Below are 20109 nucleotides of genomic sequence, written 5' to 3'. Positions count from 1 at the left end.
ATGCCCCCACGACAAAGCTGTCGAATGGATGCTCTGGGTTGGAAATGGAGCGTTGATCGGAATTTCTCTGTTAAATCAGCTTATGAGTTGAGGTGTGGAATTTCAAATGACGTTACGCATAAAGTGTGGGAGGTGATTTCAAAGTATCGTGGACTGCAGCGGATTAAAATTTTTTTATGGTTGCTAGCGAATGATCGGCTTCTTACTAATACAGAGCGAGTACGACGACATATGGCCATAACTAGCAATTGTGGAATTTGTGGACAGACGGGCGAATCATCAGACCATCTTTTTCGCGAATGCTACATGGCTATGGCTATTTGGTCAACATTAGTTAAAACTGAAAAGTTAGAGGATTTTTGTACAAGGGATATCAGAAGTTGGATGCAAATCAATATCGCTTCCCCGGGGTTTTATGCACGTGATTAGAATGATTGGGACTTACGGTTTGGTTCAATCCTTTGGTTAATCTGGAAGAATCGGAATAGCAGAATTTTTGATCCGGATTATTTTGAGAATGACTCTGTATTGGAGATGAGCAGGCGCCTCACTCTCGAAGCGAACCGTGCAATGAAATCATCTTTATCAACGATTCAGCTTTCTCACCGTTCATGTACTATGCCTGATGTTTGGCAAGCGCCTCCTCACAATTGGTGTAAGATTAATACCGATGGGTCCCGTGACATAGGAAGCGGATTTGCATCATGTGGAGGTGTTCTTTGATCTTCAAATGGTGGTTGGATGTTTGGTTTCTCAAAAGCGATCAAAATTTTTTCTATAGTTGAAGCGGAGTTATGGGGTATCCATGAAGGTCTTTCTCATGCTTGGAATCTAGGAGAGCGGCTAATCACGGTGGAAACATATAGTTTGGAGGTTGTTCGAATGTTAAAGAAGAACACAAAGAGATGATCGATTTTCACTCTTATTGACTGCGTGAATGAGTTGATTAACAGGAATTGGAATGTTGTTTTAAAGCACATAAGCAGGAATGCAAACAAGGTGGCGGATAGACTAGCGAAGATTGCCGCGACTAGAGGAGAAGTTCATATTGTTTTTTTCCACCCCACCATGGGAAGTCATTGATATTGTCCAACGAGAAGCTGAAGATTACACGTTGTCAGTAGAAGCTTAATCCTCTGTATTTTTAATCTTTTTGTTCATCAAAAAAATGAGAAAATTGATTTGATGGTTCAGAGGAGAGATTAGTAGTGAGAGAGAACCCATTGACACAATATGAAAATTTTAAGTTTTATATATCTTTTAGATCATTAAATGAGTGAAAATTGATAACTTAATACATCAAACACCTACAAAATCACCAAATTTGAAAGACTACCTATATATCCCAAAATCAACAAACTCCCTAAACCATGGCATGAGAAAAGAAACCTATAAAAAAAGCAATAGGAGACAATAAAACTAATTTTAGGGACTAACTCCAGCCTTTGAGACTCCAATACTATTGCCGATCACCAGAAGGAAGAAAGGACAAATGAATATCGAGTAATAGCACCCTTTGGCAACGAATCAGCTTCAATATCACACATATTGGGACTATGTCCGACACACCAACCTCTTCTAAGAACTTGAGCAGCCAAGTTACTAACCAAATCAAAGAAACATGGAGGAGATTTCGATGGGTTCAGAATCCATCCCACTACAATCGAACTATCACTTTTCGAAATTGAGTTTGCCTCACCAATATGAAGCTAATTATACACTTACAACATGATGAATCATAAGGATTTCAGCCAAGACCGGTGAACCTGCCCCCTATTAGACAGGAAAAAGAAAATGATTGACAGCCCTTCTCATCTCTAAGAATTCCCCCAATGCCTCCCGAACTACCATCTAATTCCATTGATAAAACTATTATCACTTGAAAAATCTGACTTTCATCGACAAACGCTGATGAATAATCAATCATACAAAAGCCTAAACTTTGAGAGGAGGCAAGCCGAGCCAAACTATTTTCTTTCAATTTAAATCATAAGACGAGTTGAAAATCAACAATAAATCAATTGATTTCATCGAATATTTTCCATCATTTGATCCCAACCATCTCACTCAATCCCTTTCGAGATCACAACCAATAAAAAGTTACACACGTCATCCCATTGGTACACTTCTCAATCAAATCATTTACGTCTCAGCTTGATATTCCATGTCCAACCTGATATACCTTTAGCACTAAAGTCCGAAATTCTAGTTGTTTGATCCTTGGTTTAAGGCAAAAATACGATAATTTTTTCTTCCAAGGGACAATTTCCAACTCAAATATCTTGCCAGAATTTAGTTGAGTTGTCATCTCCAACCTGACCAATATGATCATATTTAAGAAATGGCTTTGTAACACATTTCTAATTTCTATATCAAGGATGTAGATCTTGAACACAACACGTTGAGAAGAATGAAAGATGAATCATATTTGCATATATTAATTTTATATAAACATGTTATTTTTCTATATTAATTATATTATATATAATTGTATAAAATTAATGTTTATAATATTTAAAAATTAATATAGAAAAACAACATATTTATAAATATATCAAATTATTATATAAATAATCTTTTACTATTATAATAAATAATATTTATAAAATTATAACATAAACTAAATGAAGACAATTTTAAGTATAGTTTAATATATACTCATGATCAATTCAATGGAGGGGAATTCTTCCAATCACTGTAATGAATTTCTTCATAAAATCAATATATTTTCTGTTCCAAATAAATGTTGCATTAGATGACGGATGGTGGGCACGAATGCCCCATCCTTTCAAAAATTGTTTATATTTTTCAATAGAAAATAATATATATTTTTTCAAAAATTAACTAAATCAATATTTTTATTGTTACAACATGTATAAATTGTATTAAAAACTTTTGAAGCTAAGGACTGAAGCTCTTCCCATACTTAATGCATGTGCTATGAAGACTAAAGATATATGGGAAGAAATTAGAGATCAAAGAAATAAGGTACCTTGGCACAAAGTGATATGGTTCCCTCTACATATCCCAACTCGAATATGTAGACTTCCAACTCGGGAGAGGCTTTCTAGGATGGGAATTGCTACTGATGGTCTATGTGTCTTATGCAATGAGGCTCTTGAAACTAGGAATCATTTGTTTGCTGATTGTAACTTCGCTAATTTCCTGTGGAATTCTATATTGCATCTTACTCACTTGCACAAACCTCACATGTCTTGGGAAGCAATGATAGAATGGTCTTGTAAAGATTGGAAGGGCAAATCTCTTATTTCCACCATTCTGAAGATAACATGGACTGCATTCATCTACTTGATTTGGGAGGAAAGAAATAGAAGAATTTTTCAACGAGGGTTTAGCAATGTGAATCGACTTTTGAAGAACATCAAGGAGCTTGTCCGAATTCAACTAAGAGGCAGAAACATTAACAAAATTGATAATGTTAACTTTAACCTTTGAAACTATTGGGGTATAGACTAACCATTTTTTGTTGTATGTAAGCTATTTATACTCCCTTTTGGGACGTTTGTTGTAGCATGACTTTGCTCCTTTGGATAATAAAATTTAACTTGTCCAAAAAAAATTGTATTAAAAAGTGCGAATAGGTGGAAAATATTGAAGCAAATCTGTGGGTGCATATTTTGACCCCACTTTTCCCTCCAAAACAAGCTTTAAAAAGAGAGGGAATGGAATAAAAGAAAAAGGGAAGGAAGAAGTGTAAATGATGGCACAACTTGTAACTTAAGCAAGCCAATTCGATATCAACCGGGCAGGTAACCACCAAACTTCTTTTATGCCCATATATCACAATTTAGTTAATTATGTCATTAAGAAAGAAAAAACTTTGGATTTAATCACTTTATTATAAATTGATCATTTCGTTAGATTTTTTTTACTGCCGTAAGAGATTGAAATAAAAAAAATTGTGATATTGAAATCGAACTGAATCATGGTTGAACAGTTATTGGGATTTACTAGATGAAAAACAAAATAAAATGTGATATTTGTTTCTAGACTATACTACTGTAAAATTAACATACTAATGTGATTGAACTTGAACGGGATTACCGCCAAGATGAAACTTGAAACAGAAATAATAAAAAAAGAAATTGGGAGGAAATCTGAACCGTGTGATTAGGGATAGAAATTGGACCAAATCTTACAGGTTTTGATCCGATCCGACCTGATAGAATCAGATTTTTTTATAAAAAAATTGGGTTTATGTCGGGTTAAATATTTTTAGAGGTTATGTTCGAGTCAGATAGAGTTCAAGTTTGATGTGAAAAATACCCCACCTGACCCAATCTCAAAAAAATATAAGTTTACCTTATATATTTAGAGGTAATTACAATAATCTCAATACTTTTTTTAATTAAATCTCTATTTTTATTGAATAAAAATAATATTTTTTAATAAATATATTATTTCGAGTCGGATCAGATCGGATTTGAGTTTTATCTTAAAAAATCGGATCATATAGAAAATATATTTTTTTTGAGTCGATCAAATCAAATGGAGAATGTATAATTTTCAAATCAAACCAAATTGATCGAAATCCAACTAAAACTTGGCCCGTGCTGATCTATAGGTATAATTATAAGGAGAAGAGAAGTGCACAAATTAAGTAGATAATCGCAATTCGGGATGTGCAAAATTTCCCACTTTATTGGCAATGTTATGTACTTATGTTACATGTTCCCTCCTTTTTCTCTCTCTCACACACCTTAAATACGACTTCACACTCTCACCTTCTCTTCATCACCCAAATTCATCCTTCATCCTTTTTAGTCAAATATGGCATTCTGGGGAATTACTGGCTTGATTCCTTTGCTCCTCATTTTCCAAGCTATTGAAGCCAGAATCCCCGGTGTTTACTCCGGCGGTGCTTGGCAAAGCGCCCATGCCACTTTCTACGGTGGCAATGATGCTTCTGGGACAATGGGTACTTCACAAATTATCCCCATTTAATTTCTTAAACCCTGTTTTGATATTTTTTAAAGATAAATCTATTTTGGTGATTTTTAGGTGGAGCTTGTGGCTACGGAAACCTTTACAGCCAAGGGTATGGAGTGAACACAGCAGCTTTGAGCACTGCTCTTTTCAACAATGGGTTCAGCTGCGGTGCCTGTTTTGAGATCAAATGCGCTAGTGATCCACAATGGTGCCATTCCGGTAGCCCTTCCATTTTCATCACCGCAACCAACTTCTGCCCTCCGAATTATGCTCTTCCTAGCGATAATGGCGGATGGTGTAATCCTCCTCGCCCTCACTTTGATCTCGCCATGCCCATGTTCCTCAAGATTGCCGAGTACCGTGCCGGCATTGTCCCCGTCTCTTATCGCAGGTAAAGACCTTCCCCGCGAAACAAACAGAAAAAGAATCACTCTAAACTAATTTCCTTTCTTCTTCTTCTTCGTCAGGGTGCCATGCCGGAAGAAGGGAGGAATAAGGTTCTCGATCAACGGTTTCCGTTACTTCAACTTGGTTCTAATCACCAACGTGGCTGGCTCCGGTGACATCGTGAGGGCAAGCGTTAAAGGTTCGAAAACAGGGTGGATGAGCTTGAGCCGAAACTGGGGTCAGAACTGGCAATCCAACGCCGTTTTGGTCGGACAATCTCTTTCATTTAGGGTCACCGGCAGTGATCGTAGAACTTCTACGTCGTGGAACATCGTCCCTTCTAATTGGCAGTTTGGTCAAACTTTCACGGGTAAAAATTTCAGGGTCTAAAATATACATTTTTATAACTGTGGGGGCTTAAATACTTAGTAGGGAAAGTGTGTGGTTAAGATTGTTTTGAGTTTTGACAGCGAGTGAAAATGGGTTGTTACTTCTTTATGTAATGGGCTTTCACTTTTTCCTTCCTTGGGTGAAGGGGTGAGATAGAGAGTATCAAAGTTAAAAAAAGTTGAATGTAACGGGGGCTGATGTGGCTTGGAAAGAAGTTGTAGCCCGCAGCTTTAATACTTTTTTTTATTATATGTTTAATTTAATGAAACAAAGTGTGATTTTCTAATGTTTATTGGGTTTGCATTACTTGTTATCTCAGATGTTGGTCTCATTTATTTGTTATGTAAACATTATTAACTTATTTCTTCTTATATAGTATACTTTAGATTTTATATTGACTAACCATATAATTTTAAGAGATAATTTGATCTTAAGTTATATAAAATAAGAAAAATAATAGAATTAATCCTAAAAAACGACATGCATTTGACAGGTTTATGTGTAAAAGAATTGGATAAATAAGGGTTAAAAATATAAATGTGTTTATTTGTTGATTTTTTTAATATGACATTTTGAATGAGATAATTTTCTTAATCAAAATGTAAAAATTTAGTGAGACCTAAAGAGTGTGTTATTTATGATTAAATGGTAAAGATATTAAAAATTATTTATATAAGAATTCAAAGTTTTACAATGGATGATATTGTTTTAACTTTTTATATGCACTTTTATAAGAGATTTAATTTTTAATTCATTATTTAATACATTTGATATGTGAAAAAGAACTATACAACATACATACATTTTATAGTTTAAAATATTAAATTATAAATCTTAAACCATCAAGTAAATAGTATTTATATAAATTTTAGTTTACATAATTGATGTATTAAATAGTTTTTTTTTTGTACTTTTTAAAACCATCGGTCAAACATTTTATTGTTTTGAAACATATTTTTTATTAAGCTAAGGTGATTACAAAGCAGTACTTGTTCTAAATACTCTCACCCATTTGACAACGATCGCTCAATCATCCTGCTGCAACTGTTGATGTTCGAACTCGTGACTTCTAAGAACAACAACGATTATTTTAACCGCTGAGATAAGTTGGTTCGTGCTTTTTAAAACACACTTTTAACTGGATGAGAAAGTTTTATTTTGAATAAGTTAAAACATAATAGATTTTTATTTGCCAACGAGTGTTAGCACAAGTGGTTGGGATTTAGGAATTTGAGTGTGTAAGGCCAAGTTCGAATTTCACCACCGTCACTCTTGATGGATAATCTGTAAAGATCTTATGTAAATCCCAATTGGGTCTTAGGTATGACTTAACCCTAGACTGGGAGAGCCACCATTGACCTAAACTTTTTTTGTACCAAAAAAAAATAGACTTTTATTTTATCAGACTAAATTTCTTCTTCTTCTTTATTTACTTTGTATAAACAAGTCTTGAAAGACGTGGGATTTTTTTTAACAAGTTGCCTTTCGTCTACTAGGAAAGTAGAAAAATTGTTGACATAAAACTTTTGTGGAGAAAAGATAGGATTCTTCATTCTCTTTCATAGCCGAAAGGCCTCATTGGATTCCTCATGTAATTTGCAATTGAAAATCTGTTTTGGACAACCCAAGGCCGAGACAAAAATTAGGATAGCATTCATGTACTTTCTATCACTTGTGTTTTGGCATGCAATACGTACACATGACGATTACAACAGAATAAGTTTGAGTTGAATCAATTTCAATTTTTAAATTATTTTAAATTTTCGTATTTTTTTTATTGGATTGTTTCATTTTAAACTCGACGTTGAATTAAATTATTGATGTTTTATAATTAAATCAAGTTGGGTTGAATTTGAATTGAATTTAGATAAAATATTAATGGTGAAGTAACCTACACTGCTGTTACCTGAGTTTTGGTTGGATGGTGACAGATTCATTCTTGATGCAACACAAACAAATGAAAGCATATTTGGGGTGGGATTTTATGCTTATCAACTATTATCTTATGTATTTTTTGGAAATACTCTTATCTTTATCCTTTCGAATAAAAAAAATCTAAACAATATGAACATGAATATCTAAAACAAATAATATCTTACATGAATAAAACATAAATCAAATGTCAATATCAGCTCAGCCACATGTGTGGACTGAATTCACATGGCTTTACTAGCAGCCCTTGTCGCCTAGAGATGAGTATGGAAGGCAACTTGTTGTGCTTGTAAATAAATGAACAACTCAATTTCAACATTTACATGTAGCCTTAGGGTAATTAATTGAATTTAGCTTAGTAAAGGAACAACATTCTCAAGTGTTAACAACCATTCAGAATTTGTTTCTCATACAAAAGGAAAGAGCTCGATTAATAAACCCTACCCCGCCGATCCTGCAACCATCATATTCAACTAGCAATGCCCTCACCAGGCAACATCTTTTTGCAGAGTATGCCTATTTATGGGCTAAGCAATCGTTGATGCTAAATACACCTATTATGGACTAGCCCACCTAATCCTATCAGGTTCCTGCTTTCATTTATATTTTTAACCCGCAGATCCAATTATTTGGCCTAAATAATATTTTAAATTTAATAGTTAATTACTGATTGATCACTTATGTTTCTGTTTTGTCAATTTTTCCTCACTGATTTCAAAAAACATAATATATGGTCACTTTTATTTTTATTTTTATTAAGACATTGTCACTTTCATTTTTATTTAATTAAGATGTGGTCACCACAGGTTAACTGTCGTTAATAGTTAACAGATTAGGCGTCGTGACAATTAAATATTTTGGTATAATCACATATTTAGTCCTTATTATTATACATACTCCATGTTATTCATATATAATAAAATTAGTCATCCAATCAAATGGTGGCACATGACAAGACAAGCAACACCAATGTTACGTGACATTATTCGATTGGACGAATAAATTTATTTTAATTTATTAAAAGCAAGACTAAATTGAGAGAATATGTAAATAATAGAGATCGAATTTGTGATTATACCAAAATATTTAACTCCCACATCACCTAATCTATTAACTGTGAACGACAATTAACTCGTGGTGACTACATCTTAATTAAATAAAAACGAAAGTGATCATATATTAATTTATTGAAATTAGTGAGGAAAAGTAGACAAAACACAAATACAAGCCATTAATCATGTAGTTAACCCTAAATTTAATTATAAAAATAAAAATTATATATTTATTCAATTTTAAATAAAAAAATTATTGTTATCGTAATTATAACGATCAACTTCATGAATCATCATGTCGACACTGTAACGATTAACCATTATTTTTATTAATAAATGTAGCACCCTCTTCTCGTATTCGTAACCGAACACGAGTCAAATATGTCACATAAACTTTATAAAACAATTTTTATACCAAAAATAGTAAAATTTTGTTCCTTTAAAATTCATTCATTTTAAAAACAATATACCACAAATTATTTAATTACGTAAAATCAAAATAAAATATTCTAACACACAAATCAAACTTATTTTCAAGCAGCAATATGACAGTTCAATTCCATATCATAAAGTAAGTAAAACTGTCTAATAATTGTTTAAACAAAAATTCATCTCGATAGAAAATTAAATTAGTTTACTAAAATATTTACCGGTAAACCATTACTTTAAACTAATATAACCCAAGTATCATTCTTTAAAATCAAACATATATAAACCATTATAAACCTAAATCCAAAACATAGTCATATCAAACTCCATTAACACATATATACATATATATATGCCAACTAGAAAATCAAAAATATCGTAAGATGTCATTGCTGATACTGGAGAGTAAATCTTCGATAGATGATGTCAAAATATCTCCTTATTCCTTGTAATGTCTTTTACCTATGTGTGAAACCATCACACACTAAGTATACGTTTAGTGAGACATTTTTTATAATCAAAGTAAATTATATCAATATTTAAAAATATCACATATTTCATAAATGGAGAATATCATATAGTAATGTATGATAATATAAATTGACTTAAATCAAAGTAATTTTCTCATAGGATAACATGAAATTCAACAATTCATATATAAATCATTTAATGTCAAACTAGAGTATTCGATGAAAGATTTACTTTTAGTCGAATCGATCAAACCTGTATTTTTCAATTTCATTCAAACCATAACCCAATGTATAATAAATGAGAATGCATGGTATTCGAGTCACATGAGTATGCGCATTACACTTTTAGTGCCACGTATGATGTACAAATATATACAGATAATCAGGAATACCATATTACCAATATCACATTACTATGTGCATAATGCATCTAATATTACTCCCCCTCTTGGCATGCCAATTATACCAAAGACTCAATATATATACAAAATGAGTATTTACATCAAATCATATATCATTCATTTATCAAAGATATCCATAGATATAAATATATGAAAGATATCATATAGTAGAACAGTGGGCGTTTTATACCCAAAATCTTTCAAATTCCATTTGACAAAATATTATAAAAAATTATTAATAAAATCACATTACTATGTGCATAATGTAGTTAATATTACTCCACCTCTTGACATGTCAATTATACCAATGACTCTCAATGTCCATACAATGGATATTTTCATCAAATCATATATATCATTCATTTATCAAAGATATCCACATATATAGATATATAAAAGATATCATATAGTAGTGCAGCGGGCGGTTTATACCCAAAATCATTCAAATTCCATTTGACAAAATACTATGAAAATATCAAAATAAAATTCAAATCATTTTGTAACACCTTAATCTGATCCGACCCAAAATCCAGTGGATTAGAATGTCACACGAAATCACCAAAGTGACTAACCATTTTTCTTAAAATCATTTGACAGTTGCATATGACATAAAATCATAATATAAAACATTTACAAAATATAAGTATTCAAAATATAGGGAAGCTCCCAACATCAGTCTTCAAATGTTTAAATACAAAATAACAGAGCTTACTACTCAAATACTTAAAAATGATCTATGATAGTACATGCCCACTAAATAGTCGAGACTTAATCTGCAGAAGGATGAGTCTGGAATCCAAGTTTAGCGATGAGCTCCTCAGCTGGCACCTAAGAACCTGCGCACGGAAACACATTCCATACACTGAGCTCACAAGCTCAGTGTCACACAAATAACCCTACCATACTACATGCATTCAACATATGAGCATGCTATAAGTATGATTATGAACATTTACATACACTAAGGTGGTGTTTGTTTTTACTGTGTAAGGTCTGTAAAGTTTTTATGTCTGCGTCGCGCAGACCACGCGAAGACATTGGGCTTCGCAGACCGTTTGTTTTTTAGAAGACAGAAGCTCTTCTAACGTTTGTGCGTGGTCTGCGCGGCGCAAACGTGGTCTTATGTCTGCAGACGTCTTCTAACATCTTCAAAGAGGTTTTATATTTAATTTTATATTATATTTGATTTTAATTTTAATATTAATTTTTTAAATAAATTAAATAATAATTTTTTAATATTATATTATATATATTAATTTTAATATTAATTTTTTAAAGAAATTAAATATTAATTTTTAATATTATATTATAGATATTTAATTTTATATCATATAAATTATTTTATATATTATTAAAATTTTATATTTATTTTAATTATTTTGATTTAAGTTTAAATATAATAATTTTTTGGATTTGTTATTTTTAAATTATATTTAAACTTTTTATACAAAATGTAAGTATTTAAACCACATTGCTTAATAAAAAATGATTTCATTGTTTGATAATTAAGATTTTAAAATATAAAAAATTATAAATTATGTTTTTAAAATTTTAAAATATAATCACAATTAAATAAAAAATAATCATAAAATAATTTGATAAATTAAAAAATATTTTCTAAAAATATCATATAATTATAAAAATAAATTATGAATATATATTTAAAAAAATTAAAAGTATTTACATAATTGCATATTTAAAAAATCATATAATTTAATGATCATTTATAAATTTTATTCTATAAAACTTATAAAACTAATAAGACATGTGATTATGTGAGACTTATAATAGAATTAATAAGGTGGTGTTTGTTTTTCTAAAAAAATTATTATTGTAGCTGTATGAATTATTTAAATTTTAGTATTGTAAAATTAAAATTATTTAAATCTCAGTATTGCAAAACTCTTTTAAGTTTAAAAAACCAGTTTATTTATATTTTAGTTTATTTTAGCAGTCTCCAGACGTTAAAAAACAAACAGTCTTCTTCTTGCAGATTGCAGACTTTTGGTCCACCTCTTCTACTGCAGATGCCTGTAGATGTGGTCCGCAGACTGCAGACCTTTTACCTCTACAAAAACAAACACCACCTAACTCAACAACCAAAGTAAGCATCATGGTGTAGCTCGGGGTCACTTAGCATCACGAAACTCATACCCCTCTTTGCTTACTTAAGAACCTTATACGAGACCTGGGTCACAAAGTATCAGCTTCTCCCTATACTTCGAGTTGAGTCCGGGTCACATAGCATCGATAACTCACTCGGCTAGTCTATTCCTCTAGAGTACTTGGGATTTTTCCCCGGTCACATAGTATCATCGCAACATCCAACTAGCATTTAAAGTACACTAACACTTGATTGAATGTATCTGGATAATCCTTATACTATCACACTAACATCATTTAAGTAACTCGGGTGTCTTTGTCATTTCTCGAGCATTAAACAAATGTATAAGTCTTATGAAATCTTACCTCATTAAGACCTTATGTTATCATACAATTATTAAGGTTTTCACTTGTATTCTTATATAAGAGTATCCCCTATAAGTAAATCCCAACATCATTCCTCTAACACAAACTAGCCTTATTACCCAACATTTCACGTTGTTAACGATACTCCCCCTTAGGTATTGATACTCTCATTCTAATAGTACCGATACTCCCTTGGGTATCGGTACCAAATTTCCTTTGATGTTCATAAATAATTCTCAGTATCGATACTCATATGGTAGTATCAATACTCCTCTGAGTACCGATACCAAAATTACATTCAATGTTTTCGAAAAATACCTCAATATCGATACCGCCATGGGGAATATCGATACTCTCATGAGTACCGATACCATAATTGGCTACTAGAATCCGATTTGGGTCTCGAGTATCGATACCAACTACTGACTATCAATACCATACGAGCAGTATCGATACTCCTTGATGGGGTATCGATACTCTCCTCATAAACCTTAAATTTTATCCTCTCCCAACATGCATTATCAGTATTGTTCTTACAGTACTAATACCCTCGACCCAAAAACTCTGTTTTCTCTCGTGAAAACTCTCACAAATTATTCCTAAAGTTACCCCAAGGGTCACAAATAGTGTTTAAAGCTTATGTGTCGTTAAAGGAAGATGAAAGGTCATTATTTTAAGCACGAATAACATTAAATCCCCATTTTCATGATTTTAAACCCCCAAGAGCACCAAATGACTCATACACATAAACAAGCAACAAAACTACACATGTTGATCTACAAATGGTAGAGAAAGGTTAGAAATATGTTGCCTTTCAGCTAAGGGTTGGGAAAACACCTTCAACTATCCAAGAACAAGTTTCTCCTTGCCTCTTCCCTTAGATCTCCCTCTCACCTCTTGCACTAATCACAATCAATGGAAATGAGTTATTAAACTCGGCTAAAGGCTTAGAACGTTAAGAAAATAATTCCTAAGGTTTAGGAACTTTTTAAAGCCACCCACGAGCTTTAAAACTCAACTCTCCCTAAACCCAACTATGAACACCATAACCAAACTCTAAGGTTGAGAGCTTGATTTGAAGCTCTAGAAGAGGTGATTTCAAAACTTACCTTCACTAATCCGGGATGAGGATATTAAGAAACAAGTTCCCATTTTTGCTTAGTCATAAGTAAGATGAGTGGAAGGAGTTTGTATAAAAAAAAGAAGACATTGAATGGAGGAAAAAGAGATTAGTGTTTTTCGTGGGTGAATTCACCAAACATAAATGTTTTCATTGAAATATTTAAGTGTAAATTGCACTCTTAGTCTCTCTCCTTTTATGCTCTCTTCAAAGACACCTTTTTTAAGGCTAAATGGCTCAAGCCTAAACCAGTCAAAATATATTTTAGCTCAATGCTCTTAATAGGTTCCTTGGCCTAGTTAAAGCTCACCCAGGTCTACTCGAAACTACCAACCCAAAAATCAGGACGTTACAATTTTTATTTCCATAGCATTCAAGGTTGTCTCATTTAAGCCTTCCTTATATCATATATAATAATATAGATAAGAATGCACTCACCCGATATACTTTTCTAGCAAACCTTTATTAGCGATATAAGTCTTACTCCTTCACTTTTTTCCTTAGCTTTAAACTTGTTTTGATCTCAATTTCGATCACAATCTACGAGTACATCATTTACAAAACACATACATTTCAAAGTACATGTTAGTACCTCTCCATAATAGGCACATAATAAGAAATAATTTTCTAAAAATTCTTTCAATGCTTATTAGATACTAATTCTATTTCATATTAACCTTAACACTTCAAAATTCCATTATCACTTTGCATTATAACTTCAAATCTCTCAATATCCAAATCAAAGAATAATTAAAGTAACCATTTAAAAATTCACAACCTAATCATCAAAAAAAAAAAAATGGAATTCATCCCAATATTTCCATAATATTCAAAATGGTTCATTTCTATTTAACTTGAACTCAAGCTTCCAACAATTCATTTAAACATTCTACATCAATTTCAAATCAATTTCCACATCAAACCCATTATTCTTACACATGTCAAAATGGTCCCTTAACCTTTACATACTTCCAAATTGATCCAAACAATATTTTAAAGCTTGTACAATCATCCACTCTTCACGTCTAACCTTAAATATTTTTTTAAAAAAAATTCCTAATTATTCCCTTATGGTCGAATAGTGACTTGGGAATGATCTCCAACTTGATTCAAGCATGATTTCTACTTCTAAACATCATATTTAAGCATTATCAATCAATCCAATATCAAAACCAATTCAAATTTTCAATTTCAATATAAACCCTATGTGGTCGAATCCTATATATACCATTTCCAAATGTTTTTCATCATCTTTCAAACATGAAAATAATTCAACAACAACTGCATCATAATCAAGCTTTATAACATCAATTTCTAACATCCCCTTCATTTACCCTAGTAATGAACTTAGGGTTTTAAGCATGAAAATATGGACTAATAGTACCAAATGATAAAGAATTTCATGCAGATCAATTTTGTATTTCATGATTTCATCAAAATTCCTAATAAAATGACTTGAAAATCAAAAGAAAAGTTTTCCCTTACCTTATGAAGCTCACAGCAAGAAGAAGAAAAGACTAGAAATCTCTTGATTTTTCTATTCTTTCAATTAAGACCACTTGTCATCTTTTATGCTAAAATGACTTAAATTGCAAAATGATCATTTTGCCCTTAAAATCCAATACTCATCATCTTTCCACATTTCAAAATATTCATCTAAGGGCTCTAATTAATCCCATGAAATAGTAGATACCAACTATGACCTTGAAAATCCCAAAATTGCAATCTTGTCATTTTCACCCAACGATTTAGATTTAACATGGAAAATCAACTTAAATTCAATGGCCCATATTAAATCTTATCACTTTAAGGCACAAAAATGATATTATTAACCTTGTCTTATCATCTAATAAAATATATTAATTATTCGATTCGATCTGATTATTCAAATTTTTCTTGAACTTTAACGCTTTACCTCCTTTAATACAAACTCTGTACGAAAAATTCGGGTAACACGAAACCATCACTCTTGGGGTAAACTACTCATTTACGAGACTAAAATACATAACTTTTGATAATTGCAATTTAGCTCCAAAACTTTTACCAAGTTTATAATTTGGCCATCGAACTTTCAATTTATTCATTTGATCACTAACCAAAATTTTGGGGTATTACAATAAAAAAAGTGACATTTAATATTTCTTAGATTTAAGGGTCATATTAAAGGTAAAAAAAAGTAAGTAATCATATTGTTTTTTATAAAAGTTCGAGGATCTCAAGAAGCGTTAAACCTTAAATAAATACCAATATTGTTTTAAATATTTATTATTTTTATAATTGTTTATCCAAATAAATCTTCCTTATTTTTTCTTTATAATTGTTTATCCATAAATAGCGTAAGAGAGTTTGAACCTAGGCGCAAACAAATATCTTCACCAAGTTGCTTTATTGGAGATATATATTATTAATAATAAAAATATTAATTATGTACGAAGCACGTAAAATACATAAAATTATTTTAGTTCTTTTATCATCAATTCCTTTCATTATGTTGTCTTTTTCTCATATATAATTTTAAGGACTTATGTAATTAACTAATTCCAAAATGTTTCATTACTAAGATTTTAATTGTGTATTTGTAATCAAGTACAATTTAAAGAAATTATTTGTTTTAAAAAAATACCCGGTTTAAATCATGATACGAACGGAATTGAAAATACATTTTAAAATTAAAGGATAAAATAACTGAAAATTATTGATTTTTTTTTACGTATTTTAAAAAAGAGATAAAATTTCTCACAGATCTTAAATTATTGTTGACTTTTGTTGCTTTGCCATGGGTTTTGGGCAATGTCGGTGGACCGTGGTTTTAATGCAGAGGAACTTTCACAATACATTAACTGAATTATAAGTTAATGTCCATAAAATAAATAAAATTTTAAATTAAGGCACGGCACATTAAATATATTTTCCGCAATTAATAATTAAATATTTTTAAAAACTAATGCTGTAAACTGATGATTTTTTAATATTTTAATAATCTTGAATTTAAAACCTGTTGCTTGAAATTGAAACTTAGAGAATTTTTCAAAGAATTAAGACAAGTTTGGGTAATTTTTCTTGTTGAAATTTTAGTCAAATATGATTTTTAGAAAATAGAATTGAATAAATGGGAAATGCTTATCAAAACTATGAGAAAGTTATTAGGAATGTTATGGCAATTTTTGAAATTACATCCACCAAACAAAATACAAATTTTATAAATTTATCATATTCAGATTCAGTCATCGAAGTTGGAAACGAAAGTTGTGTACATTTAAATAATAACTAAATTGAAACTTGATATGATTTTAAATTTTAAAATGATAAATATATTGTAAAATATATAAAATGGAGGGGACAAGAAGGCTGGCAGGGTAATTAGGATCCCATGGGTGGCCCAATAAGCGAGAGCCATTTATGGGGTTGGTCTAATTGGAATTTCTTCACTGTGAGTACAGCCAATCAACTTTAATGAATGGGGTGAGCCACCCTTATCCCTGCAATCTGCACTCCCAATCAAATGTACCCACTTCTTTTTCATTTTATTTCTTCAAAACATATTAAAATTCTTATTTTTTTAAGTTATTGAACATTATGTTAATGCAAATGATATATTTACATTGCCTTCACTACATTTGATAAAATAATAATAATAAGATTGAAATACAGTTACAATAAATTTCACCTTAATCCCATTGATAAATAATCATGAGCTTCACATATGATATATATGGCTGTACTCATTAACTCCAGCCTACTCCAACTCAATAACCCACTTTATACAATAGATTCACATCACTTCATATATTACAAAAGCAACAAAAATACAATTAAAAATGTTATTTTTGTAACACTCGGTAGTTAAGATTTTATTGATTTAATGATAAATAGTTTACATTATTTTAAATTTAAAAAACTTAGATAACAATTTGTTATTTTTATTTATTGAGAGGTTATTTTAAAAGACAATAAATTAATGTGAGAACATAGTTAACAAGCATTGAAAATGATAACTTAAAAGATAAATATTTTTATTAAAGAAAAAGATATGACGTTTATGCAAAAGTGGTCAAGGAAGCCAACAAAAAGCCTTTGATTGGTTTGCCATCACGCCAAAACAAAAACCTTCGCTCAACTAAGCACAAAAGCAATGGAGAAGAAGAAGAACAAGAAGCAAAAGCATCAACACCCCAATGATCAAACAACGAAACCACCAGCACCATCATCGGGTTTCTCTTTCAAGCCAAGCAACGAGGTAAAGGGTCTAAGATTCGGCGGGCAGTTCATCGTGAAATCCTTCACGATCAGGCGAGCAAGGCCACTGGAGCTACTTAAACTACTCGATTTCGCACCATTGTTCAACAAATCCAACACCACCAACAACAAGCTCCCGTTCCCCACCACAACCGCCTTCTTACCCACAAATTTCACCATCTTAGCTCACCATGCGTGGCACACGCTGACCCTAGGCTTCGGCACCAAGAAATCCAAAGTGGTTCTATTCGTTTTCGAATCGGAAGCCATGAAGGTAGCGGTGGACAGAATCTGGCCGCCGGAGATACCCCTGGGAGAAGTTAACAAGAAGCTGATAAGGGGGCTAAAAGGGTTCGAAATGGCGAGGTTTAAGTTCAGAAAAGGGTGCATTACTTTCTATGTGTATGCGGTGAGAGGAGCGGGAACCCTGGGCTTCTCCTGTGCTGATGATTTGAAAAGTGTTTTACAATCGGTTGTGGAGCTCAAGGATTTCTTGGATCATACTGCCATGCTTGCATTGCCGAACCAGAGAAGCCTTAACTATTCCCCTCCGCTTGCCATGGCTCACTAATCTTTATAATTATTCTTGTTTCTCTTTGTTTAATTTTAGGCTTTTAAATATAGTTTTGTTTTATATGATTGGGTGATTGGTTTATTTATTGGATGATTATGTTGTTGCTATTAATTTCTCTTTCAACAAATGTGTATCTTGTAGTATGAATAAACCTGTCCGTAAGTCTTTCTTTTTTAATTCACAGTTTTATGATCAGAAATTTCAGTGAAACTCGCAGCAGTAGCATGTTTCTTGTTCTGATGCTGAGGTAATTATATCAATTTATGCCCTTTTTCTTTTATTTTTTAATCATCTAAATCATTTTTATACCATCTCAATATTAATTCAGTGATAATAATTAGCAAGAGCGTAAACACGAATTAATTTGTTTGAATTGAATTATTATTATGTTGAGGTAATTTAAATAACTCTAATAATGAGTTAGAGCCGCTTAAAGGAATTAATTGTTGTGATCATATTCAAAGACAAGTAATAGAGCTTGAAATTGAAGATGTTGAATGAATCATGAATGTGATGATGGAAGCAGAAATGGGGACCCAAAGACAGGCTCTGATTATGGTCTAAAAAGTCAAATAAAAGAAGTTGCTTTTTCTTTTGCTCTTTCTCTCGTGGGATTAATCATGCTGCCACTAAAGGAATCCATTTCCGGTTATAATTAAAAATTCATTCAACTGTATATAATTAAAACATAGAATATTTTGATGATCTTTAATTTTTCTCATAACTAAATCTGAAGTAGTCGACAGTAATTTAATGTATTCAACAACAATAATATCACGTCTCAAATTTTAATATTTGATTAAAATAATAATTTTAAAATATTGATATCAGAATTTTGGCGATTTTCTCGATATATCATCGGTGACCGGTAATATCACCGATCTAACACCTATCAGACTATATTTCCCGATCTAACACCTTTAGCAGTAAAGCGCGCCCCCTGCATCGCGTTATACGATGATTTGGCGTCACGTGAGATATAGCGCGCCCCCTGCACCGCGCTATACGATGGCGTCACGTGGGTATAGCGCGGCCCCTGCAGCGCGCTATACGCCACGTAGGGGTATAGCGCGGATCATGTACCGCGCTATACCTTTACTCCTGACATAATTTTATACAGCGCGGGGCAGGTACCGCGACATACCTTTAAATATAATTTTATATAGCGCGGATCAGGTACCGCGTTTTGTATAACTTTTCTCGCTATAAATACCATTCTCCGCCAGTTAATTTCTCACATTTCTCCTCTCAACTTATAAATTAATACAACAATTCCGTCAACGAGTCAATAATTCTGGCAATCTTCTCATATTTTATTTAGAAGTTCGTGCGATTTTTTGTTATAAGGTAATTTTGTTATAATTTTTTATTATATTTATTGTTTATTATGATTATTTGAAAAAAATATTATACTAATTATTTTCAATTAATTTTTGTGTTTGTAAAATTGGAAAGCGGGAGCATACGTCGAAATAGTTTTACGGTGCAGGTAATAATATTAAATTATATTATTTAATTTATTTACGTTGATGTGTAAAATTTTTATTGTGTTATATGTTCGTTCATATATAATTTATTAAATCAGGTTTGTTTCATTTATTTTTTTTGCAGATTTAATAGTGCTGCACTTTTAAACTTAAATAATGGCGCGACTTTCAGTTATTGTTTATTATGATGGTGAAATTCGAGAAGATGAAAC

General features: G+C 31.6%; 2 protein-coding genes across 2 annotated transcripts; both read left to right on the top strand.

Annotated features, from left to right (window-relative positions):
* The first annotated feature begins 4769 nt into the window (after window positions 1–4769).
* LOC120153888 (expansin-A4) lies at window positions 4770–5995 on the top strand. The gene is made up of 3 exons (XM_039165751.1): window positions 4770–4939; window positions 5023–5341; window positions 5418–5995. Exons 1-3 carry the CDS (start codon window positions 4792–4794, stop codon window positions 5725–5727), a joined length of 777 nt encoding a protein of 258 aa, XP_039021682.1. The 5' UTR covers window positions 4770–4791; the 3' UTR covers window positions 5728–5995.
* An 11703-nt stretch (window positions 5996–17698) lies between these two features.
* On the top strand, window positions 17699–18584 carry LOC120153939. The gene has a single exon (XM_039165799.1). The coding sequence runs from the start codon at window positions 17733–17735 to the stop codon at window positions 18405–18407; it is 675 nt and encodes a 224-aa protein (XP_039021730.1). The 5' UTR covers window positions 17699–17732; the 3' UTR covers window positions 18408–18584.
* The last annotated feature ends 1525 nt before the right edge of the window (window positions 18585–20109 follow it).

This window comes from Hibiscus syriacus, unplaced genomic scaffold (assembly GCF_006381635.1).
Source record: "Hibiscus syriacus cultivar Baekdansim isolate YM2019G1 unplaced genomic scaffold, ASM638163v2 tig00111105_pilon, whole genome shotgun sequence".
NCBI lineage: Eukaryota > Viridiplantae > Streptophyta > Magnoliopsida > Malvales > Malvaceae > Hibiscus > Hibiscus syriacus.
Note: the sequence above shows the minus strand (reverse complement) of the source record. Positions and strands in the feature narration are given on the sequence as shown.